Source organism: Aythya ferina (assembly GCF_964211825.1).
Source record: "Aythya ferina genome assembly, chromosome: 1".
Lineage (NCBI taxonomy): Eukaryota > Metazoa > Chordata > Aves > Anseriformes > Anatidae > Aythya > Aythya ferina.
The window spans coordinates 68,054,982-68,082,068 of record NC_140296.1 but is presented as its reverse complement, the minus strand read 5'-3'; the positions used below and the strand labels follow the sequence as shown (position 1 = coordinate 68,082,068).

Sequence of the window (27,087 nt, the reverse complement as noted above, 5' to 3'; positions counted from 1 at the left end):
ATCATTCATATTGTGTCAGAATATCTATTACAAACTCCTGTTTGCAAGAAGGGCTTCTATTTTTCCCCTTTCATTTTATCACTGCTCTTAAATTTTCTTCTGGACACCAGCCTGGCATGCTGGCAGTACCATGCTGGCAGTTTCTGAGAAAAAGTTGTATTCGAAAATCATATGTCAGGGCCATAATGTCACTTCCAAATAAATATCCTTTTTTTTTAACTAATAGGAGTATTTTGTAAAAATGTATTAGCCACAACTGTATTCTGATTGCCAATTTCTACTGCCCAGCTGCTAACTACCACAACCATCTTGTAAAACATAATAACCTGGAAGTCTAAATTATGTCTGATAAAGCTTTCTGCTGTCCTAAATCGTTGGAAATGTTGAGTCATCCTGAGAAAATGTCGACAATCATTTTTCACAAAGGCTTGAGCGTGGACAAGGCTCTAACTAAAGCCTGGTGTGAGGGATTTAGGGCTGAGTGGAATTTTCTGACAAATAGTTCAGTCATCAAGAGCAGTGTGAGGACTCTGGCCACAATGCTTGACAATTGGTAGAGTTGAGAAACACTTTCCACTAAAAAATAAAAAAAAAAGTTTGATTTCAATGTAAAATCATTCGTTTCAACATTTCTGAGATGCTATGCTTTTATTTTCTTCTGACAAAAACATTATTTTGAAATACGTTAACATCTAGGATTAGTGCTAAGTGCTAAGGTCTCCCAAACACTTTCTGGAGTGAGATAAGTTAAACAAAATGACTAGCCCTAAATATATCTTTTTTTTTTTATTTTTTATTTTTTTTTATTTTGCTGAGAAAATGAACACAACTTTTTGTTGTTGTTGTTGCTGACCTATGTGAATTTTAATTGTATTGTACAAAATATGATTTATTCATGCTGATTCAGAAGTTATTCTGTCTTCTTTCATTTTTCCCACACATAAGCTGTTAATTGAAACTTCCTGTGAAACATTTTTCTGTCATCACCTGTCAGACTGCCATCCAAAGAAGTAAACTTCTACACCATAGTAGTGTTGCAAGAGATATAAACCAAGCATGCAGGATATAGATTCCCAGATTGTTGCAGGCTTGAAATTCAAGGATTTGGTGTGTATACATATATACATATATATAAAAATATATAAACAAATTTTTATATAAACAAAATTAAAATGGAATTAAGACCACTTGTTCAAATCTGCTCCGTTATACAACTTTTTGGTTGTTTTCTTTTAATGCTTTACACTGATGATTATCTGATACTCTAGAGTTCCAAGGAAATTAATTCTACATAGAGTTATCAGGATCTACCTATGCCCTCCACATTTAAAAAAAAATAATACAATTCTAAGTATTATTTAACTTGTTGTTATTTTAATACAATACAAATTTAATCTAATCAAAATACAAATTTAATCTAATCAAAACAATCATTATTATTTTAGAAGTACTTTTGGGTGTGGTAGGTTATGTACTCCCACAGCAAGCATGCAGTACTTAATAGTCACAGAGCTGCGGATAATTATCTTTTTGATATCTAAAGAAACATAAATTCTACAAATAGTAATGTGTTAACTTAGTATATCTGCAAATAATTTATATAAAAATATTATATCTATATCATGCAATATATATTTTAAAAGTCGTATGTATGAGTGATGCCACTTGACTTTTAAATAGTTCAATTTAGTACTAATAATGTTAGTGATCAAAAATGGATCTACAAAACTGATTATGTTGGGTTAGTTTCATCATCAGCATCACTCTAGTAAAACCAATGGAGTTTCATCAGTAATTAATTTAGCCCATTATATTACCTTCTAGTCAAATGATTTTTTAGTGATAAGTGAAAGGGCTTTGGCTACATGTGGTTTATTGGGTACTGAAATATTTTTAGTGCACTGAAGACAGCAGAGATAGCTAATGAAAATACTGAATAAAACAGGCAAAAATATAGGAGACTAACAAATAACTTTGAAATACATCAATAACTTTTCAGAAGTTTCATAAGCCTTTAGAATATCTCTAACAGAGTCTTTAGTAGTCATAAGAAGTCATTCTGTATTTTTTAGTGCACTATTATCCTCACACTAACAGCAAAAATGTTTTTACTCTTCAAAAGATGCCACAAACAGCCCTTGCTAAATATTTTTCTAAATGGTCTATGCTCTTGAAGTTTAAACATAATTTAAAGCAGTATCATGGAACAATGAGGACTGAATGAAAGGTTTGTCAGGATTTTCTTATTGTTACTCTCTCCAGTGCTTCCTTAGAGTTGTACACTGAAGCATAAGGATTTATTCTCCTTATTACTGGGTTCATTAACTAGTAAGATATAAGACCTATCATATCAAGACAGGTATCAATTTATTATTTGTCTGTACCCTAACACTATTCTGTAATGAGATACCTCTACCTAGGTAAATTTCCCAACATGCTATGAGGTCAAAAGTGAACAAACGCATGATTATTCTAATTCGATGGGAAAGAGGACAAGGTGGAAATGTGAAGTGGTGCTGAAATTGCATCCTTTTATATAGAACAATATTTATACAATCAGAACACAGCAGAGCTCCTGGAGCAGAATATGCCAACATGTCAGAGTCTGTAACACTCTGGAAAGTATATGGTCTTGCCTGAAACAGGGTAAGTGGATTTTTAACTAAAGAACGCATTTATCCATATGTAAAATGTTACAAATAAAAAATAAAATTGGACTGGACAATTTGAATTTCCTCCAGAAAACCTATAACATTTGAGCTATTTTGGTGTTTTAAATCAAAATTCAATTCTTTTAAGCAACATGTGAGAGATCATTCATTCCTAACAGGGGTTTGTTATATTGCTTGTTTAGAATAGGACTAAATAAACTTTTTTCTTGCTGGGACTGTTAACTCTTGATGTTCTGCACTATGGGATTTCAGTTAACTCCCAAGTGTCTTTGGTTTGGACTACAGATGCTTCTCCAGCAAGATCTGAAACTGCACACAGAAAAGCCTTTTAAACACCCATTTTTGCTGTTTTTTACCCCACCCTTGTAAGAGTTATGACAACTTGCTAATAATTATTTTCATAAAATTTTCAAAAATGAAGTATGAAGCATGAAGCTCCCACTGATTACTCCTGTATAGGTAATCAGTGGGAGCTATGTACCATGAGCATTAAGATCAGTGGCCTCAAAGAGATTTAGGGGGAAAAATGCATTATACTCGGTGAAAAATAAAGGTATGTAGCGTGGAACATTGAAGTATGTCTCTTATTCAGAACGCTAATTAATGTTGCAGCAAATCACAATAAAAATAGCCCCTAAGGCTCATTTTCCTGTCTGTGAAAAGGTAATGATTAGCACTGCCAATAGTTTTTGCAGGCTTTAAGAGAGGGGGCTTCAAAAAGCAATACTAATGACCTGACGAAGCTGTTGGTTTGGGGATATTCTTCTGGCCCAGCACCAAATGTCCTACAACGTTTTCTGCCTAACAAATCATACAGCAGAGTGGACTTTCATCCGTGGGAGCTTCAGGCATATCTGAAATTACTGAAATGAATGTAATTGCAAACTAATTTTATTCCACTGTTTCATAGAGGTTTCTGTGCTCTCCCAAAGGCAAGACTGGGGAGCCCTTGAAGTGCAGGAGGCTGCTGAGAGGAGGATGCTTTGCCAGGTCTTCTCCACTTTTCTGCTCCAAAAGGCCACCATGCTGGAAGACCCACACCTCAGGAACCACCACACAGCACAGGACCACCACCATGAGCCCCACCACCTCATTTAAATGACAGGCATCTGGTCTCAGCACCTGATGGGGTGCAAACTGTAGCATGTACAGTGTGACATGACTACAGTCCTTGAGGTAATTTCCTATACCTTATTACCACATAATCATGGCCTCTTAACAACGGGGCTAATCAAGAATTAATGAGGCACTAAAACATTTTAAGGAACAATGAAGGATTTAAAAATTTCTCTTATGTGTTTTATTTAAAAAGCAATTCATTTAACAGTAACTGCCCTTTCTTTAGAGCCATATAAAAAGTCTTACTACTCATCAAATGCATCAGCTGAAAGGTTTTATTCATTTATCAGTTATTTACTTAAGCAGGGCTGCACATAACTGCGGAGACCAAGGCATCCCAAACCAAGCGTGGGCCCCCTGCCCCTTCACCACCATCCGCTCCAGCACCCGCTGCTCTTACCCGTAAAGCCACTTTGTTCCTCTGACAGCGAAGTGCCACACTGAAAATAGAACGAGGCCAGCCCAAATTAGCACGACTGCCAGAAGGGGACTTTGCATTATCTCTGCGACTGTGTCTTTTTTTCCTGATTGCTCGTTACAGGGAAGGAGCATGCACTTTGTTGGGGGAGCCATCCTTCCTGATGCTTGCATCCTTCCTGATGCTTGAAAAACTGAGTGAATTTAATGGGGGGAAAAAAGCAGTATGGATAACAAGCTAGTAAAGGATTTCATGTCAATGACTCAACACTGAATTAAAGCCTGAAAATACTTTATCTCTGCTATCAGCCTGGAAGGGATAATCAAAATAAAAACACATTTGAATGTGGCTTATTTTTAAAAACATTCTTCTCTGGTGAAAGAATGGAGAATATATCCCGGTTTGCTGAGAAAATCCCCAAATAGATCTCTCTGTGACAGATAACTGTTATGATTATTAATTACTCTACTGACATTGAAATTAAACTGATTCCCAACATAATGGATGAGTAAATAGCACATCAGAGTTCCTCAAATGTTTCTACATTTCCTATGCAATCAAAAAAAAAAAAAAAAAAAAAGAGCTCCCTCATTAAATAATACACTGTCAGAAAAGGCAATTTGATTAAATAAACCTACCTGCCAATCATGCTGAAAATTATAAAAGGAAAGCATTTGGTAGCTAACTTTAAAATTTTGCTCCACATTCATCTCTCTGTGTTTCATTTTTTCCTATGTGATTCTTAAAAGAGAATTAACAGAAAAGGATGTGACCCAGAGGAAGATCTGGGCATACCAGGGCACCTGACAAAGGAGTTAAAAGCTAGTCTTCATCCCAGTGGCTTACCACTGAGCATAGATAACACAGTGAAGAAATCAAGAGAGCAGGCAATGAGACATATGCATTAATCTAGGAACCCGAGCTGCTGGGGGCATGTTTGTGTATCCCTTGCTACACGTATCTCCATTTTTCTGGGGAGACATGGGAGACATATTTTCTGGGGCAAAAGTGGAGATGGGAAGGATGAGGAGGGGAGGGCCAGCAGAAGTGAAAAGCAAGGAGAAATGAGGCTGCAGGTGACGAACCTGACAAAAACAGAAGTAAGAGAGCAGCAGAAAAGATGCAACAAGAAAGAGGAGAGAGAAAAAGAAATGCAGAAGGGATCATGGCCAGGATGGAAGGATAGCAGATAATGAGGCAAAGAGATATCAGAAATATCTGATATCTGACACCTGGAGCCCGAGGTGTCTGAGGGCACCCAAAGGGGTGGTGGTCCTGCAGGGGAGGTGTTCCCTGGGGCTTGTGCTACCAGTTTCTCCTGTGTCCCATACACAGAGCCCCCAAGACTGAAGCAGCAAACACGTATTCTCCCCCAGTGGCAAATGAGGCCACGCGTTACCCAGCTGCATTCCAATAATGGTGGGGTTAATTTTTGATGCTATTTAATTTCATCAGCTCTGTGGGGTGGGGAGAGGGGAAGAGCTGTGTAAGATGGTGTGATGGGTGGAAAATCTCCGGACATCACTGTGTCTGGTGGCCAGAGAAGGGAAAAGGGCCTGGCAGCTCCCTCTCCTCAGCTTTGGAAGGCAGCAGCTTCTCAGGACATCAAATACTTAATTAACTGAGCTGCAGGATTGTGGGATAAGATTCATGCAGTTGCTTCTCTGCTGGAAACCAAGAGTGTCAGCCTGGACCACTCTGTTCTTGGTGAGTCTTTAAAGCTAATGCAACTTATACTGAAGATGTTCTTTGAAAAGAACCAGCGATTTATTTGGATAAAACTCTGAGTGGATGACAAGTGCATGCAAAGAAATAAGATGAGATTTTAATTTTTCTCAAGTAGAAAAACATAAGCAGCTTGAGCAAGAGGCATTTGCTCTCCAGCTAGGCACTGAGGCTTTTATGTTCTTTAGGGTAGAGAAAGAGTTGATCTTCTCATAGCGAATTCATAGCTGTGCAATGTCACTGAGCCAAATGGGATCATGCTAAAGATGTACTTGGCTACTTCTGCTAGATAGAAATAAATCAAAATAATTTTGAAAAGAAGGCTGTTGGCTTTTATAATCTTTCCATAATGCCTGTGGATGATGTTTGTCATCTACCTACTGTGGTCATAGTGAAATATATGCAAGTTGGGAAAAATATCAATATTTTAGATCCCTCTACCAATCTAACTACCATCATCCAGCTTTGCAACCATGTCTCACTGTTTATGCATTATAAATATCTTTGTATTTGTTTAGTGATATGCGTTAGATGTGATAACAAAACTTCTAAAATCCTATTTAGCTGACAAGTCTTTTGTGATCATTTCTCCAGCCTTCCCCCTCCTCTCTTTATGCCACTGTCTCCCATGCTTCAGAGCTGGAGGCGTTTCCCCACTCCTGGCTACTCAGCAGCAGTCACACGAGGCTGCTGCGGGTGCTGCAAGGTTCCTTGCATGTTAGCTGGGGAGTGCTACCAGCCATGAAACCTAGGGGACAGCCTTAGGGAGAGGTTTCCTTCTCTCTTTCTCAATAGGAAGCTGGAAAAAGCTCTTCGGAGGTGGACCATATAGCTATCTCCCAGCCCCAGTGCTTACCGGAGCTGCGCTGGGCTTACTGCACCGCGGGACGTGAAGGTTGGCATGGCAGTGGCGGCTGCGAGGGATGGGGAGAATAAGCAGGCCCTGGTAAACACAAGTTCCTTATTTTGTCCCCTTGGTCTCCATGTGCAGTCATTCTGTAGCAGGCCACTTTTTTCGACAGACAAAACTCATCCTGCTTTACCAACAGTGCTCACAGTAAAGTGTGCAGCTGACAGGGAAATGGTTTTTAACTGAACTGGAGATGGGCAGTAAAGCTTAAACATGAGGCCAGTTACCCACAGGAACTTTTGGTCTTTCAAACAATAATGCTGAAGCAAGTCCTGCTGGAAAACATCATGCTTGTCTGTAATTATTTGCAAGATCAAAACCTTACTTTCTGACAGAGGCTTTTTTAACAGTTTCTGGCAAAAGGTTTCATCCTTTCCTCCATGGAAGTCTACAGAAACTGCTGTTGCTGACAGTGACTGCAAATATTAAACAGTTTGTGTCTCATATTACACTTACTGTATAAGTTATACTGATGGGGAAAGCATGTGGATTTCACATGAGTAGCCACATGAATTTTTGACTTAACCCCGACAGCTAAAAAAGTACAAACCAGAGTGATGACAAATTATTTTTGAGGTTACATTCTAGGGTGTTCTGGGCCTCTGCCTGAGCTACATCAAGGCAGGTCGCATGTCAGCTTCACCCGCCACAGCTCCTAGGGGACTTCAGGACAGAAACTTTCATCCCTAACTCCTGCCTGCCCCTCATAACTAGCCATTTCAAATGGCACAAAAATTGGTCACTGAACAAGATACAAACAGACAATTTGCTCATACCGTGTGCATACCATGCTATTAAATACCCTTAGGAGATTATTTGTGTTGATTTGTCTTTGCTTTGACAGTAGGAAAGCGTGTGATGAGTTTATGGAATTCCCCCCTATACTTACACTAAATTATAACACAAAGAAATAAACGGTAAGTTCACATGTTCATCAGGTAGCAGATCAGTTTTAATTTAGCATACCTGATCTATTGCAATTCTTGGAGTGTATCTACAAAGAAATACATCAAGAGATTCCTTCTCTCTACCTACAACTGCTTACAGTTTATAACATGAAAGAGAGAATCAGCACAAATGAATCCCGACAAAATAGCTTACAAAACTAATAAAAAACATCATGCAGAAATGTCAGCTGTAATTTTGCCATAAAAGGTCTGTGGGCCAATCAAGCCATGTTTTTTTCTCAGTAAAAACTGAGCTTTTCTCTTTGTAAGTCAGTGGTACAGCTGCCTTGATTTTGGAATGATCTGTAAGTAAAATCCTTTTGAATCTCTGGAACAATGCATCTCATCTGAACCTTTGTCCTGATTCATCTCCAGCTTTGATAGCTTCAGTGCGTCACCCTGCTTGCTTGTCAAATCTATCATCAATTCTAAATTGCCAATAAATATATTCCACATCTCTTTGGGGAGATGTAGCTTGTCTGCATGCTAAACAAAGAATAGGATGCATAAAGCTGAGATACACATGAAGATATAATATTCTCACTCTTAAAATACCACAGGTGAAATGATAATGTGGAAATATTCTTACCCTGAGGAAGGTAGACTCCAGTTGTAGCTTAGCAAATCAAAGACCAGAAAACTTGCTTGCAATAACATCCTAACAAATCCAAGGAGTTATTTTTTTCCCACAGTTAAAAAATATCCACGCTCTGACATTAAATCCAAGTCCAGAGATTAAGGCAGAAGAGCTTCAATAATTAGTTTAGTTAGGTATAAAAAGTAATTTGTCATGAAGCTGTCAGCTTGCTACTACAAAGGCTTAAAAAAATGTAGCTATTCATGGCTGAACTGTAGAACTTTTCCACTCAGGAAAATTCATGACCGTTTCAGTATCTTTCTCTGTTTTGCATGGCAAATAAAAAATTGTCCACCAAGCTTGAAAAGCCTTTTTTTTTTTTTTTTTTGAGTCGGTCACTCTGTGGGAAAAAAAAGCATTTCTTTAGATCCCCTTAATTTGATCTTCATAGTGGTAAAATAATTCAAAAGCAAAGTGAGAGAACTTCTTGTTCAATGCTTTGCTTTCTCATAATTAAAAAATTATATATATCAGCATAACAACAAAGTAGAAAACTAGGGTACTTCAAATTCCGAAATCTTTCCATTCCTGGACGAGCTTTAGTGTTCAAATGTTAATAGGATGCCTGCATTTAAAAAAATATATTAAAAAAAAAAAAAAAAAAGAAAAAAAAATCTTGGCCTGTGTTCAGGCTAAAGAGTCTGTGAAACAGACTTTTTCCATACTATGACCTCAGTCTTAGGATTTCTCTTTTGCAAAATGCTGGTTATTTTCCTTGGCAGGTGGCCAGGACCTGTATCTCTCTTTCTCCTTCCCTGTCCCTCCTCCTTTCCCCACCCTGCATACACCTCGCCTTCCTCCAGCCATGGACTCAGCCCAGGGACCAGATCACCCTCTGTCCATTGACTGGCAGAAAAGGGAAAAAAAAAACAAAACAACACAAAAACAGGTTTTGTAGGCCTGGATATATCGAATACTCCTGATCTTGTTTCTCTCCTGTTGGACATGTTGCATGGTGCTTCATTGCTCCCTGCCCTCAACCCAGCAGCACCCAGGGCAGATTCCCTTGCCACAGCTCTCGCCTGGGTGCAGGATTTCCAAAACATCATCTGGGAACTTTAACGCGGCAAAACCAACAGCATGCACAATGCAACTCCAGCGTGCCAGACTCCTAGCTTCAGTTTCATCGTTTCCTTCAGGGAGGAAATACGCAGCGGGGTAGATGGTTTCTGATGGCACGTCCGATGAAATCGAGTTCTTCCCAGGTATTCGCATCTGATTTTCCTGGCAACCCCTCTTTAACCACTGTGCCGCATTCAAAATTCCCAATTAGTCCCTTACAAATGACAAAGTCCAAGGAAAACAGTGCCTAAGAGAAAAATAATATGCTTTTGGTGCAACACGGGAAAACATTTCCTCAACCATAACTGTATTTTAGCTAGCTAAATTGGTCAGTTTTATTCTAAGTGTTGTAAATGAACACAAGCGCTAGTGAAACATTTGTCACTTGAAAAAATTAGAAATAATGACCAAGGTAGTAGTAAGTTTTCCAACTGTGCAAAAGCTGCTGAGCACATCTGCTTTGAAGTGAGGGCTTCTTGCACCTTCCCCTTTGGCTTTGAGCGGAGGGTGGCAACAAACAGGGCAGCAGCCACCAGCTCTGGGTTTTTCTCCCTGGTGGTCACTGTACAGGTAGAGAGTGAAGGGAAAGGTGCTAAACAAGGAGAGACTTTATAAAGAAAACCCTGTGCTGAGTCCTGCAGCAATAAGGGCAGTTATCTCCAGCTGTTGGCTGCATCTGGTAAAAGAAAGGACTGACGTTTAAAAATAGGGCAGTGAAAGCCCTATCTCTTCCCATGCAAGTCAATCGCAAAACTTCCCCAGATCTCAGAGGTGCTATTATTTAGACTTCATCTATCCCCCTTCCTGTTGACATCTCAGATAAGGCTTTTCTTGTCTGACTGAAACACTACGGAAGCTAAACTTTATCCCAGGATAACCACAGCTGCAATTATGGTCAGCTTGGGCTTCCATGTGTTTTCTTTCTAAATCCAGCAAATAAAAACCATCTCATCTGCTTTCCTGGCTATCATTTTTTTTTTCTCTCTCTCTCTTTTTTTTTTTTTTTTTTTTTTTTTTTTTTTTAATACAATTTTATATGTTTTTAAATATTTTTTACTTGTATCACCTTTGACTACTATGCATCTATAATTTTTATGTGGCAAAAAAAATATCACCCAAAACACCGATCCATTCTTCCTCATTAACATAGCTAAACCTCAAAGACAGATTAAGTTGAGACATGTGTGGGCAAATATCTTCCAAGAAAATGTCTTTATAGGATTTGAAGAAAATAGATTTCTTGGTATCAACTTACAACAGTTTTTTGTGGACTGTCAGCAGCACTGTATACCACAAATCCAAAAATCTGTGCTAAGGGAAGGTTAGGAACTGGCAGGCGACATTTACATCAGTACTGTGACAATACAGCCAGGGCTTTGATGCATCCCACAGGTGAAATTGGTCTGTCTTTTGGAGCAGGAAGTTACTGTGGAGTTGTATTTTTTTAATGGTCTGTATGTTTAATACACAGAGAAGCACTCTGTACATGTACTAAGGGTAATGCTTCAGGGGAGATGGCAGAAAAAAAGAACTTTTTCATGGGAATTTGAGAGCTGAGGAGTGCATTTTAAGATTTTAGCTGCTCTTGCTGGACTGGCTGGGCAATGACAGTCTGGCAGTGTTAGGGGTTAGCTCTGCAAGCCCAGGCTCAAGTAAACAGGTGGGATAGTGCAATGAAGCCAGCCTTCTTCTCCTGCCAGCTACTTGGTTCATGGATAAACACCAGACGTTTGCTTCTATGGTTTTGAAGACCTCCATCGCTCTGAAGAACACTGTGTTCATTCATCTCAGTATGTGTTTTTTTTTTCTTTGTTTTGTTTTGTTTTGTTTTTTGTTTTAGTATGGACTTCAAAACTTCTCTCAGATACATCACAGGCATACATTAAAAGCCATTATTGATACAATGTGTAACTGATGTTTTCAGAAACAATAAAAAATAGAAAAAAAAAATCTTGTTTTTAATAAATTGTCCACCAACTCCTGGAAGTCGTGTTTTTGGCTGGATGATGCTGAACTGACTCACCAGTTTGATACCCTCATGATGGCCTGCAATAAAGCTCATGGAATTGCTGAAAGAGGACCAAATCACCAAGTCACTGTCTGATGTATGTCCACTGCAGAAGTTCTTGCTCTTGAAAATGCCCCAAATTTGAGCTGTGGAAGGCTATTTGAGAAGTTGCCTTGGTATCCTAATCTGAAAGCTAAAAGTGGATTATACACCAGAAAAATTTGGGCACCTTTCCTTAGAGTTGACTTCCACAGTTGCATGAATTTCACCATTTCCATTGTCTTTCAGACCCTTCACCTATCTTCTGGTTCTACTGAGCCATCACAGTCTTTGTGGCAAGCAAGCAGAAGGATATCTAAGATGTACCACTGCAAGGCTTTTTGCTCTCCAGCTTGCATCCTTTGCCCTTTCCTTGTTTGCCATCCCTCCCTCAGGTGTAGTGAGAGAAAAGCCAAATCCTAATTTAAGTTGGGTGGTGACTGTCCAAGAAGCTACGACTGAAATTGTGGGGCAGGACAAGCCAGTGGTGATGGGGCAGGGGCTGCCTGAGCTCCCCATGTCTGCTGGCAAACCAGGAGAAGCAGCAGTGCAACCCTCCCTGCACCCAGCCCTCAGCCTCTGCCTGCTGCTGGCACTGCTCAGGACATTCACCACTTATTACCCGAGTCTGTCTTAAAAAACTTAAACTACCACTCATTTCCTTTACTGTTCTGGATGAGTAATCCTTAGCCATTTTTACAGAACATTACATTTTTCAACACTTCGTACAAATATTAATGAGCTAGTCTCCATGGCGGTCTAATTATTATTTTAGATGGGGGGAAGCCAAGGCTAACTTTAAATAACTTGCACCAGGCCTTTTGCTGAAAGTGAGGTGGGATTAGGGCTCCTCTTCCAACTCTGGTGCTCAGTCAGGTCGCAGTGGTTGCCTGAGAGACTTGTGGTCCTGGCTCAAGATCAGACGCCAGCCAGATGTGGAAGGCAAAGCTCCTTGGGGCTCGGAGCACGGTGGTGCACTGGCAGCACTTGCTCAGGCTGGTCTCCTGAATTTGAGACGGATTCCCCCTGCTCTCTGGAGTCACGTTGTAATTCCTCTGCCTTTATTTTCCCATCTGCAAGATGGGAAACCCAGTTTTTGGCTAATAAATGCTATCTGTGGGTCACTGGAGATACAAGGAGTAAGATACAAGGGAGGAAGTAAAGGCAAGAAATAAAAATATATCGGTGCTTGTGCCAGTATAGACATAGGTTGCAAAGAGGAAGAAAAAGAGTAACATTGGTCTGAGTACCTGTTTCCTATTTCTACCTCCAGGGTGATGAGAATGATGTTAGCAGCTGGATGGGCAAGAGACCGAAGCACTAATCTCTGCAAATGGGCAGCTTGGAAACTGCTGAATTTAGTATTGTTAATGAAGATCCCCCTGAGCAAACTGTTCTCCAAGTGATGCCTGAGACCGTCTCACAGAAGGAATGGAGCCAACATCTATTTCTGCCTGGCAAAAGCAAACAAGTGAACACACATACTGAGATCTGTGACTCTCCGAGTATTAGTAAAGGACAAAACTTGCATAACTGCCATAAATTATAGAAGCCTCCCTCAATCTTGGTTAATTCTCTTGTAAAAAGGGAGGGAAAAATCTGGAGCAGCTCAGCATGAAAACAGTTGTGGGAGGGATAATAAAGAGACAGCACTGAGGTATCTCATCGCTAGTGCTGATATCATTAAGTAAGTGCGCTGGAAATGTCGAGGTAAATGCATAGCAGTGAATCACAGTCAGGCATGATTAACCTTGGGTAGTCTGAACTGGAAATCATTTACAAACAAAAAGGTACTGAAGAACATCGCAACAGACAGTACATCGAAAGTCATCCCAAGAGCGAGGGTCTTTCGGGGTGTTCTGTGTGTTTGTGCCATTTTTGAATTGTTGTCATATTTTCCATGTGGAAGGATGGGTGATCTCAGACCCCCGGTGAGATAAGAAGTTACCATGAAACTACTGGACCATCTGAAACACATGCACTGGTTGGAATATTTTTTTTTTTTCCCAAAGAAAGACTAAAACCCCATATCTAAAAATATAAAAGACCAAAAGAGCACTTTGTCCATTTCTCTCACCCTCCTTAACCCTGTCCTTCAGCCTACAACAGGTAAAGCTGGGGGAAAGGGATTTTAATAAAAATTAGATGTTTTTAACAAAACTGTGAAAGTTTTCTAACCATTGAAAACTGACCTTCCGTCACAAAACCGAAAGAATGAAACATTGCTGAATATTTCTGAGCAGTCCTAAAAGTTTAGAAATGTGCAGTGAAGCTGACCCATAGAGAGCTGTACATATTGAGTACAACAACAAAAAGCCCTTCAAATCCAGAATTCTTATGGCTTTAAAAGCATTCAATTACAAGGAACATGAATCAACTGGAGAAGACTCAAGACAGCTTAACACCTTTGTATTGTTTGCACCTTTTATTGCCATCCTTTAGTGCCAGTTCAGGTGATTTTTGTGCATGCAGACATGGTGAAGACCATAGGAACAGTGTGCAAAAGGACACAAATCTGCTCAGATTCTGATCTTCCTCCTTGGTTTTGCATAATTCTCATTCTCTTACATTCATCTCAGTTATCTCCAGCATTGTAATGACTGCCCTTATTTATCTGCCTAATTAGGATGTTGCATCAATTAATGTGAATCATCTAAAGTATGCCTGTTTCTTAATGTTTAATGTTATTATCAGGGGAGAGCTATGTCCTACCAGAGTCCATCCACAGAGTTAATGCATACAGGAAAAAAAAAACACACACAATGTTATTCAAAACAATACATTTCCCATACCCAAACCCCTCTGAAAAGCACAGCACAAATCCTGCACTCTAGATTTCCCACCTTGCAGGGGTTACGAGCAGCACCTTCATCCCTTTGGCTCCAGAGCACAACCCCAGTACCTGATTTTGAGGCCCTGGATGGAGCCCAGTGGACAAGGCAGGAGGAATCTTTTCAGGTGAGACTTGACGTAAATGCTTGGTTCATGAGCGCCTCACTGCCTGATTCAGGAGGGCAATCAACCTGTCTTTTGGAGCTGCATAAATAACCTTTGGATGGTGGTAGTAAATCTACACCAAGGATGAATTAACTGCCACTGAGTCACATAAGCTTGGCTTGAGTATGTGGCTTGTAACATGCCTGAGGAAAATAAAAAAGACATTTGCAAGAAAGAAACATTAATTCGCTCCTCCCCATCTTTTCTGTTATTTTTATCTAGGCCAACACGCCTCGCTTTGTGGGTTTTTCTGCTGCTGTTTGTTTCATTTCCATGCGGAAACAATGATTCACAACGAAATGAATCCACAGTGCATCCTTTCTGGCTCCCCGCAGTTTCTGCCAGCCGGGCCTTAAGGTGCCACCTCTCCTACATCAGTGTCTCTCCCTCTCAAAGTCCCTACCAGGAGCAGACGGATGGACTCCTGTAACCCTCGGGGAGCAATACCTCACAAGAGGGCATGGGCCTTTCACCAGAAGGACAGAGGGTCCTGCTGGGGTGTCCTCTCCATGCACATCTTGCGCTCAGGTGTGATCTGTCACATCCCCAAAAGGAAGGACAAATCTGCATTCACAGCTGTCTGAGAGCCAGAGGTAAAAGCCTGTCCTAGAAGAAAGTGTAAATGAGAAGCAGCCTGGGGAAGGCCAACAAAATGTAGCAGAACAAGAAGGGGGATGTCAGTGTTTACCTACACATTGAAATGTGTTAATCTGCATCACTGTAGCACTCAGGAAGTCAGTGCTATTCAATAACAGACACATCTTAGTTTACTAACAGCTTTTGCTCTCCCTGCTTTTTCTTTTCCAGTTTGACCTCTGGTTTTCTCTGCCACTGCTCTCAATTTTATATCTGTTTCTGAAAATTCAGTCTTTGCAATCTTTTCCCTCTTTCTTAGCTCCAGGCCTCACATTTTTTATTTTTATTTTTGGTGCAATACTTGCTGGTTCCCTCCCATTCATGTCCCACTTTCTCTCCTGTTTCCTTTTCCACACAAAAAATTTCTCTAACTAGAGGGGCCCCTGCTTCTTGAATACAGCCATTCGTCAGGGGTAAAAGTATTTTCTGCTTCTAAAATTTACTCTAGGAACCAGTATCTGCTGTGGGGAAGCCTTAGCATATGGCAACAGCGTAAAGATAAGCATTATAAATACCCTGTATATAGAAAACTGTGCATCATTTCAGAAGGACACACTATTTGTCTTATTAGGCAAGGAACTTTTCACATCTAAGCAGGTTTTGAAGTTTGCTGTATTTCAAATGGCACACTACATGGCACAACATTTAGTCTCAGAGCAAAATATATTAGGGCGTATCTCTGAACCCCTATTCTTTTAAGTTCCAAGGTTTAAAGTTTTACGTTGATAAAGGAGAATAAAGGAAAGTTAAAACATTCCTCGTGAATAAAATACCATCTGACTAGCAAAACCACTGTGCAGTATGGCTCATGTTTTACATATTGCTAAGTATCAGCGAAAATAAATGTGTTCATTTCTCCAAAATACCTCCAGATGGCATTAAAACCCTTCTTCTTCTGTTTTTTATTGCAATATTATTTTTAAAAATGATAATTATTGGAATCATTCTATTAACCATTCCCAGCAATCATACTATCAGAAGGCATAAGGCTGCTAATGCTTAATTCATTTAATAAGTTTGGTTAAATATGCTCACATACTGTAATTACATTCCACAACACAATCTACAGGACAAGTCATTTCTTACAGGATGTCAAATCTTTTTCTAGATTCATTTCCAGAAGATTTTTAATGTGTATTTGCAGCAGAAATGAAAACATCCCACTATAAATCACCATTATAGTACCTCCTTCTGTGACTACTTTTGGCTGTGTAACAAATGGTGACACCTTGTGAGATTTACATGATGTAACGCTCTGAATTTAAATAACAGGAATCAGGAAACATAAATTACAGGCAAGATGCACTCTAAAATTCACATGACTGACTGCTACAAGAACTTCGCTCACTCAAATGGGATTAAAAAGGTGAATGGTTTTGTAGAAATGCATACTGCTCCTGCATGGTAAATATTAAAGGAATTCACTTATCTAGCTCAGTTTGGGAGACTGTTGCTATTTATTTTTCTAACTTTCAGCCCATCTGTTTCGTAGACTGGTTTATGTTGGCAAAACAATTCAGTCCTTTGTATACTGGAGTTAAAAATGGCAAAAGCTTCTATTGTTGCACTAGAGTGAAGGTGAACACTGATATATTACAAGTGCCTGTTCCTATCTATTTCTCGACTTCTTTTGTTAATTCAAAAACATCAACAAAATCGTGAGAGACCAGAGATAGCTGTAATTGGATTTCAAGTAATTCAGAGGTGAAGCTTCAGACTGCAGTCTTTTAAAATTACATCAGTACATCAAAGGCATGTGACATGATGTTTTTTAGCAAGTGTGACAAACTCCAGCAGCATTAAGGTAATATTGAAGTCAGGTTGTAAAGGCCAGCCTCACACACCCACAAAAATAATTTCATATCTATTCAGCATGATAGGGAGCCATTTCACCTGTGAAGATCTCTGACTTAATAGCATGCAAAAGTTCTAGGAATAATTAATGTTTAGTCATTATCTAAAAAGCCTTTTTAAGAACAGCATCAGTGAAAGAGCTTTATCTTAAAGAAAGAAAAAAAAAACAAACAAACATCACCACCACCAACAAAAAACAACAACAACACAACAGACAAATCCCATTTTGCCCAACCAATCTGATAAAAAACATAGATGCTTTCTCTGATCATAAAAGCAAAAGTGACTTACGATGTATGTGTTGCACTTTTCTCTGGACTCTTTGGCTCTACATCACTTTTTCCTTTAAAAGAGAAAAAGAAAATGACATCAGAAATGGGTGAATATGGAAACTGTTCAGATGCGATATGCCAAGGCTCTACTCATTGCTAACACTGACTGCTCTTGCCACATGCATGGAATACTGCTGAGGCAATCACAGGGCTGCTGGGACACTGATGGAGTATCTGTAAGCTGGGAGTCAACCCTGACTTGACTTTTCTTGTCACTGGCACTTGTACTCTGGCAATGTCAGTTAAGAAAACTCTACAGGGGAGGCAGAAAGACTCAAGTAACTCAACCTTTACAAGGAACAGCAGACCTTGGAAGCATACAAAGGACTTCTCCAGGGTCTTACAGCTCTACTATTGATATTGCATCCCATCCAACATGCACAGACTCCCACACCCTGTTCCAGGAACCATTTCATACAGAGGAGAACAGTACCAGCAAAAGCTACTAAGGCAGAGATTAGGACACAATTCTGCAGATGGATGTTTGGATTCATGCTCATTTTGACACAGTAAGTGTTTTGACACCTTTTGACCTAATCTTCAGCTGCTGTAATTAGGGGCTGGAGAAATCCTCTTTGCTATTTTGTGTAAGAAAAAGCTAACTTTCAAGTTAAGTTTTTTTTTTTTTATTATTATTATTATTATTTTTTTTAAGTACCTAAATACTTGAGAAGTATCGGGGGGTCAAGGGTTTCCTCTTCTTTATGTTTCCTTATGACTCACAAGCATCCTAGAAAAGTACATTGGCTTGTGATGACCTCTTCTTTGGTCCAAAACCACATCTGCCCAACGTAACTTAGTTACATAGCACAGACACCAGGGAAGCAGGCTGATAGCTGATGGGGTGGTACTGTTCATGGTATGTCAGGCCAATTCCTTCTCCCTCTTTCATTCTTTCCAAAAATAAGGTGATTGTTTTTTACTGCACTTATCACTCTGAGAAACCTGAGAGAGTTACAGTTCAGCACAAGATTTTTCTTTAGCTCTAACATGGATGAACAGGGCATGCTGCTCTACTTGAATCACCTTGAACTTGAATTCTGGACCTCATGACTGCAGCTGCTGATCCTCCTGTGTGTTGCTGGGCACAAATAGCTGTCTACATACGAGTTTATGTTGCCTAGCAGACAAGGAGGCACAGAGGTTGTGTGTGACTAGCTTACTGATGGATGTGTTTTCCTCCACTACCTTTTAACAAACTTCATTAAGCCAAAATCCACCTGTGCCTTCTGAAAAAAACTGTGAAAAATGTTTGTTTTGGTCACTCTGTTTCAGTGTTCCCTTATCCGATCTTCTACTCATTGACTTGAGCTGAGTGGGTTCTGGATCAGCCCCTACTCTATTCCATGCACATGAACACTACGCATCATCTGCTCGCTGATGGCAAAGATCTCACCCTCAGTTTCTATACAGTGTTGAGGTGTCAGGAATGGTTGCTAGGGGCACCTCTGGAAAACTTGCTCTTGCCATCAGAAGAGGCAGGATTTTGCCACCAATGTCTTTCCACTGCTGTAAAGAAGCATGCTGAAGGACTTACTCTAGAAAGTGAGCTTCTGAATGTGTGTGTCTACTAAAGGAGGTTTGGGTAGTGCAAACACCTTGCTGTGGTGCTTGTAGATCTCATCCTCCCCTGTGGAAAGGTTTGAGTGTACCCAACTTATGTGCCCAATCTTTAGTGAAAAGGAAGCTCTGGATGACTTCAAAAATACCAGTGTCCCTCTGTGAACCATTAGGGAAGCTAAAGGTACATAAAATTTAAGCACAAGCTGGGCAGCCACACAGGATGGAATACATCTAGTCCATAATCTCTAGGACACTTTTAACAGAGACTTCAGAAAGTATATCCAGATGATAACCTGCTGGCTAGAAAGCTGTTGCTACAGTGCATGTTTGTCAGCCTTAGGATGCCTGGAGCCCTGGAGCTCATCTGCATTATGGTAATTTGGAACAAGAAACCAACAGTAACAGTTGGCACATATTCAAAGATTTTCTATTCGTAACTTAGACTTTCTGTAAGTGATGAATTATTACCATGAACACTGGTTTGTTTGAGTGTGAGGGGGAATATGGATTCCTGAGTGCTTTGCCAGAGTTCACATCAGTTCTACTTTCAGCAATGTATGTTAATGTAGCAACAAGGGAAACAGCACAAGTACTGTGAGGAGAGAGAGGGAAGGGAATCTCTGTGATTTAGCCAAACTGGATATTAATGAATTACCCTACAGTAAGCATTTGCATCTGCTTTAATGCTAATCATCACTTAACATACTTCTGTGTGGAGGGGGAGGATGAAGCTTTTGCAGATGGTAAAAATGCATCAGTCCAGCCTATCAGAGTAGAAAATCTGGTCATTAATGCTTTATCAGTCCTTACCAACTTTGTTCACACTTGACTAAATCACAGAAATTTGAAAAATGTGTATAGGCTAAGCATAGTTGAATGTCACAGATATGCTGTTATTAAGCTATTGGAAAAATAAAAGGGAATTATCTGTCAGAACAACTTTTTATTTTTTTTTTTAATTATTTTTTTCCCACACTTACTTCTGGCTAGGCCAAGATTTTTCTTTCTAGTTTTCATGTTACCTGCCAAATGCATGCAGGTACCATTGTGGGAGGCTGGCATTTGCTGGACCGCTAAAACCTGTCTAGCTCTGGTTTCTTTTAATGGGCAAATTTGTGTAGTCTGTTGTTTTTCTTAGTCACATGGGAATTGACAAAGGATACATTACCTACTTCACAGGGCTACTGTTAGCACACTTCCATTCAGGTGCTATGCACTGTGTATGTCTTCTGAAATGGGTGTGGACGTGTGTGTGTGTGCACGCCTGTGTGTTGAGGTGTGTGTGCATGCACGTGCCTCCAGAAGACCGTGGTGGAAAACATCATCCCTCAGATCCTCAGCCACTGGCCTGGGAATTCTTTGCTAGTTCCTGCTACATCTCACACAACTCCCTTCCTAATTGTTTTAAATATAACCGGATGAGAAGATTAGATTTCTCCCATTTCAGAATCTATTTTAAATGGACTTTTGTAGGATTTCCCTGAAGAATAGTGGAAGACCAGAGAAGGAGTGTTCTCCTCTGAGTAGGAATTTGGGTGAATCATTCAACTTAGCCAGGCTAAGTTTACCTGTCTGGATAACAAGGATAAATAATACTTATTGTAACAGAGCAGTACAACTTCGGCCATTAAGGGTTTTTAAATGCTTTGATTTCCTTGTGGGTAAGGATGAGAGAAATGCAAATGTTATCTATGAGAAAGACAATGCTAGCAGCTGAAGTAAGAACATTGCAAATGACGGGCTCAGGAGCCACTCCACAGAAGACATGGTGCAATGGGGAATACCAGCTAATTGTGACTCTGAAGATGTGTGTTTGGATAATGCAGTACATAGACTATTACATTTGTTTTCCATATGGAGTCATTTGCTAGCATTTCCTAACATCAAAATACTTTTTCCATTATTTTTCTTTGAGTTTGTTGTACAAGACTGGTAAGGTCTATGTTTTATTCTGCCTCTGTCTTATTCCATGTCTTTTTCTAACACCCTGACAAAGAATCCTCATGGATACACATCTCAGAGGTAGTCAAATTACTCTGCAACGTTAGAGAATGCGTCTCAGTGTCTGCCAGTGATCCTAAATTTTGATACCAGTGAAGAAAGTGTTGCTGCATGGGTTCAGCCACTCTTTGGTTTGGTTGCCATCACCCAGCCAGGCAGTATCAAGTGCACTCTAGCCCATCAGCAAACATACACTGATTTTGCTGAGCAGGATGAATAAGGAAATAAGAAGAAGCTGGAGGTACCATAGTGGGGAGGGCTGATGGGGGAACTGGAAGTGAAGTGAAGTTGGACACCACAGGAGTAAGGGGCAAGGTGTAAGGTGGCATGACTGCTTCCCTAATCCACAGGAAAGCATGTTTTAATAGATCTGCAGAACAACCTATTTTATTAAAGTGTTGCAAGAAGGAAATACATTAAATAAAACTATGCCCAAAGCTATCCAAACACTGTGGCCTCTGACGTCATCACAAAGTCCTCAGCTCAGTTTGTGTGTTTGTCATGCACATGACTCTTTGCATGTTTGCATAGCCCTCTCTATTATGGCCCTTTTGTGCTTCCTTCTCTCATTACTGTATTCATTATTTTCTGACAGGACCTCAGCCATTTTGCGTTTTATTATTTCCTTAGTGCTGGTCCTCACAGCAATATCAAACTGACACTGGCAATTAAGTGACACCACTGCATGTTTCTTCACAACATTGCCTTCCGCCTGCCGACCTTTCCCTGGCAAAGAGCTGCACTGTTTTAATAGCCTACGTCTCCCAGGCTTGTCTCGCTGGATGTCTTCTCCCTCACACAGTGGGTGACCAGCCACTTTCAAAGCCCTACCTACCAGCTCAGGGCATTTTTCATCTTCAGTCACAGCCTTGTAATTTGCAAACAGGGCTCTGTGCTGGCTGACAGGTCAGGAAGCTAACAAAATGGTTCTTTTGGTTGAGACGATTTTATGTCGAGAGCAGAGTAGGATCATGTATTTTTAATATGCAAGACAACATTAACAACAGTCAGAGGTGTCAGGGGAGAGGATTAATACTTTGTTTCATGGAACAGTTCAATCTTTCCTTTCAATACAGCTGCTAAGTTTTTTACCATAACTAAATCTAATTAAAGTGCTGCTGATCTGCACCACGATTTGTATATTGGAGTCCACCGAAAAGCAACAACCAGGAGCCATGCAAGCATACAACACCTCCCTTCCCACACTGCTAGCCAAAAAAGACCCACAGCCACATGGTCTTTGAGGCATTATTTGGTATGGGATTAGTAAGATTATGGGGTTTATTATGGTGCAATAGCCACAAAATATACCATTGCCTATGACAGATAAATGGTAACAGGTTTTTCAGGACAATTTTTTGGCAGCCTATATCTGGCAGTTCCCTTGCCGAAGCAACTGGGTCATTTCTTTTCTAACATTTTAGAAAAGCCATTCTTTTGCTGTTTCAGTCTTTCTCACCTATATAATGAAATAGCCATCATGAAATGAATCCTTTCTGGTTTTCCCAGTACACCAAAAGAAATGGTATTTTGATGGTCACCCTTGAATTCAGTTCCCCACATTTGGCTAAAACAGAGTACTTCTTGGCAAAGCTCTGTGCTGTCCCGGTCTGCTACCATTGCTTTCTCAGTCCCTTGGTTTTCACAGTCATTGTCATTCCCTCCACCCAATGCAGCCATAAACAAGTTAGTACTTACTTGTATTGCTGTGTCCTGTAGATCCCTGTTGTGACTCCTACAATAATAACAGAAAGAAGGTACAATGTGTTATTTTTATGGCACTTTTTAGCTGCAATGCTTGCTTGAACATTACCTTAACAACACAAACAATATTGTTAATTGTTCATTTGGTTTAAAAGTCATTTTCAGTTACAAGAATAAATCCAATATTTCTTTGAAAATACTTTAATGCAAAGGCCTGTAAACTTATTTCACAGCAACCTTTTAAAGGTGTAATTCTTTTTATAGTTATTACCAGTCTCCTGCTTACTGTTCATTTATTGATCAACCAAAACTTGTCTATTATTTTCCATGAGTTTAGATGAGTAGACAGAGTGAAGACCAATATTGTTTCATGGACCATTGGATTCTTGAGCTAGTAACAAAGCTAATCTTTCCTTCTCACATGTTGATATTGACAGCACCGGAGAATGGAAATACAGACTTTAGCACTGGGTCTCTGACATTACAAGGTCAGCCTTGTATCACAACTGTGATATTTATGAATATGGTACAATAAATTGTTTTTTCTTCACATTCATATATTTTACTCACAGAATTAGTGTACATTTATAAAAATGTGAAAGAAGCCTATGAATAAGAGAGAAAAATAAATAGATACTATAGTAAAAGATTTTTAAATTGGGAAAAAATAAAGTAAGAATACAAGGAGAAGAAGAAAATAACTATCATCTAAAAAAAAAAAAAAAAGAAAAGAAAAAAAAAAACACTGTTGGAGATACTGAAATATGAGGTTAACATAAAAATTCTATCAAGCAAACACCTGACCTTTAACTATATCTGGGGTCTCTCAGTCTGGTCCCTGTTGACCAAAACAATGTTAATGATATTGTAATTTTACTGCGGTAGAAATGTCAGATGTTTTGCGAAGCTGTGAGGTGCCTTGAACACTTTTTGAGAATGCATTGCTGGTAATCAGCCTTACATTAAATCTTCTGAGTAGGTTTGTTTAAATCTGCTACATTTTAAATACTTCTGTCCAGTGATAGGCAACTCTTAAGCTTTACATGTTAAAAACTTGTGTCACTGGCCCCATGTTGGTGATAGGAGCACATTACTGTATATTATCATATATGTTCATTAGCTACTCCTCTCATTACCTCACATTGGAATCTTGGTTACCATAAAATCAACCCAGAACAGGCTATATGAAAATGGCCTCTGTCCAGTTATTTCTCTGAAAAATGTTGAGTACCTCTGCTGTGCCCACAAGGCTTTTAATACAACCATTAACTCAGTTCAGGGCCCTCCATCATGCCAGAAACAGCCCAACGTGTGGTGGGCTATGGTTGATTGAAGGGAAGGTGTCCTCTGTGCAGCTCTGCTCCTGGATAACATGCATACACAGAGGACTACCACATCAAGTGCACACTGCACTTACAACAGTAAGAACTACACTGAGAGGCCAGGCACACGTAGCATTAATTTTTGGTGAGGAATCAGACCCTGGACTAGGTCTCTGGTACAAGGAGGCTGAGTGATGGACCAGACACACAGCTGGAAGTGGGAGGTTCTTATTTATGTGTTTGTTCATTATACTTGCTGGAAGCTGGAATATATATACATTTCTGCTACATTTTAAAGAGGTGAAATGGCTGAGAAGTCTGTAGGTTTGCTACAGCTCGGAAGCCAGACTTCAGGCCTTAGGTTGGTCTTAAATTTAAGAAGAAAACAAAACAAAACAAAACAAAACGAAAAACAACACAGAAACACATCCTAAAATATTTCCCTTTGTCTGTGCCATCTCCTCACTTGCTCACCAGATCCCACAGAGATGCCAACCATAGAAATCTCCAAGGTAGAAATTTGAAGAAAGGAACTGCAAGTCCCCAGAGAGCTCAAGGATGCTCTGACTTGGCTGAGCTAAGTTTTTGCTGCTGGGTCTTGCAGAAACATGCCTCAGGGTCTGGAGGGCCCGAGGGTTTCTTGGCAACTCCAAATGAAGATTGTCCGAGTGGTGGGCATTGGGCTCTTGAAGACTTGGCTGGTCAAATCTCCATCTGCACCATCTGCTTTGGAGTCAAGGCTTTCTGGACTGCATGACTTTAATCTGCATATTTTTTATGGCATAGCACACATCTGTAATTCAGTGACACCCTACACATCTGAAACGGAAAACATCAAATTCTGGGGCAAATATTAAGAGTTTCTACTATCATCTACAGTAGAACGTCTCACATGCTCACAATGTCTATACATGTTTCATATGCTGAAAATAATTTCTCAATAATTTGAAATTGTCTTCTTTTGACATATTACATCATCATTTTATGATGGCTTCTGATAAAGGAATATTAAAGACTCCTCCCTCACCCCCATTACTGAATATAATCTTATGAAGTCAGAATCGTCTTGCAGTGGTGATATAATGATATATACCCTTGAATTTAAATGTTATTCTAGTAGCCAGCCAGGCTGCCAATAAAAGTAGTCTCTTAGAACACGTTCAGTTTCCAGAGTAGTGAATTTATATACCTATAGGTGGAGAAACTCTTTTCTGTTTTGGGAAATAGAGTTATTTTTATGGAAATATCCTTGTGTTCGTAAAATTGTTTGAAACTGCTAAACAAGGAAATTGCTTACTCTTTTTCATCAACTTCAGGAAGAATACACCCTTACCTTTTAACTGTCTAGAATGGTATCTTACCTCTGCCATTGACTTTGCTTTGTCTCAAATTTCACTTCAGCTAAGCAAGAGCTATAATATTTTCAATTCTCCTTTTAACTGATTCTTTAAAGTGTCTTGATTCTCAACAAATTGTTCTTAATAAAAAGCCTAGTAAAAATATGGTCATGAAATAGAGAATACTCTCACTGAGGTAGGAAAAAATATTCCATTATGTAACTTAAAAAACAAAAGATGAAAGCTTGATTTCTGGATTTTTTTTTTTAAATGTATTTATTTATTTATTTATTTATTGGCTCCAGATTGTTAAAATGAACAATAAAGGAAAAAGTAAAAGAAATGGGCACTGAAAAGACAACCATATTATCATAACATAGCTTCTGATATTAATCGATCCAAATTTGTGACAAAACACCAGTTTTCCTTAAGTGGATAGTTTAATTCTAAAATAACAAAATGATGGCTGATCAAAACATCACATACAATTAAATAGAAATCAAAACCTGGAGTAAGCTTTAAAGACAGTAAAAATGAAGAGAAACAGCAAAGATGATGATAGATGTCTTCTACAACCATATTGTTTTGAGGATGTGAACATATTCTAAGATGTAAGTACCACATTGTGCACACAGTCTTGGGCAGCCTGCTCTAGGTGGCCTTGCTGAAGCTCCTGGATGGAATGGAGTCTGCCCAAGGGTCTGGCTGGTCAGTGCCCGGCTGCGCACAGGTGTCTGTGTTGCGCTGCTCGAGAAAGTGGTGTTGTGTGGCTGCGCCGGGCTGCAGCCGACGCTGTGCGTGGCCTACTGCAGACTCAGGAAGCTGTCCGAGCCATCTATCTGCACCCCAAGCGTGATCTCGATGGAGACGGTGCTCTTGGAGGCATTGGCCAGCTTGATCTTACAGGAGCGGCGGGAGGGCAGCAGCGTCAGGTGGCAGTGGCGCGAGCGCGGCAGAAGCTGCCAGGCTGCTTGCACCAGGTCCTGGAACCAGCGCGTGGTTTCCTCCACATTGAGGTAGGAGCCCGTGCAGAGGGTGTGTAGGAGGCTGGGTTCCTGGCTTCTGCTCAGCTCGTCCTCGGAGTGGTGGAGGAAGCACAGCATGTCCCCCAGCAGCCGCTCCCTCACGCAGGTGCACTGCAGGTCCACACGCAGCCCGGGCTTCCTCGTTGCTCTCTTCCCCATGGCGCCGAGTTCTGGGTGGAAGGCGTGTCCAGGGGGAGGCCTCAGGGGCACGAGCAGGCGGTAGACGACGTTGTCTTGGCGGGCACTGCAGCCTTCGGAGAAGCAGCCCAGGCCGATGGCCGGCTGCAGCTGTGGCTTGAAGGCACACTTGCTGCAAAGTCCTCGGCAGGCCCCAAGAAGTTCGTCCACCAGCTCCTCCACCACCTTGCACTTGTCAGCCATGGACGGCACTGGCCACTGGCTGCAATCAGCCCAAACCCTGTCCAGATGCCAGGTGTCGTCCGAGTCACCGTCTTGGTCTGCATCACCATTGTCCTTCTTCTTTCTTGCAGAGCTGCCCTGCTTGCTGCGGCTGCCCGGCTCACGACTCCTTTTCTTGAGCCAGCGGCAGAGCCCAAAGAGCAGCACAAGGAGGTCAAGCAAGGCCCAGAGGTGCCACTGCTGCAAGGCAGTGAAGAGCAGAGCTCCCAGGACCCCCTGGCTCTGCTCCAGTCTCTGCTGCTCCATCTCTTGCAGCAGCTGAGCCATGCCCTGACTTAGCTGCTCTGCATGCTCTTGCATTCTCTCGTGTGTATCCGCATCCATGTGATCATCCAGCAACCATGGCTTCTGGGCAATGC

General features: G+C 40.4%; 1 protein-coding gene across 3 annotated transcripts in view; it reads right to left on the bottom strand.

Annotated features, from left to right (window-relative positions):
* AFF3 (ALF transcription elongation factor 3) overlaps positions 1 to 27,087 on the bottom strand; it is a 337,349-nt gene that overhangs the window by 113,675 nt on the left and 196,587 nt on the right. For all 3 annotated transcript variants that reach the window (XM_084526939.1, XM_084526940.1, XM_084526941.1), the window contains exons 6-7: positions 22,619 to 22,655; positions 17,316 to 17,367 (exon numbers count right to left, since the gene is read on the bottom strand). In XM_084526939.1, the coding sequence (XP_084383065.1) occupies positions 17,316 to 17,367; positions 22,619 to 22,655 (89 nt within the window). The remainder of the gene's footprint in view (positions 1 to 17,315; positions 17,368 to 22,618; positions 22,656 to 27,087) is intronic.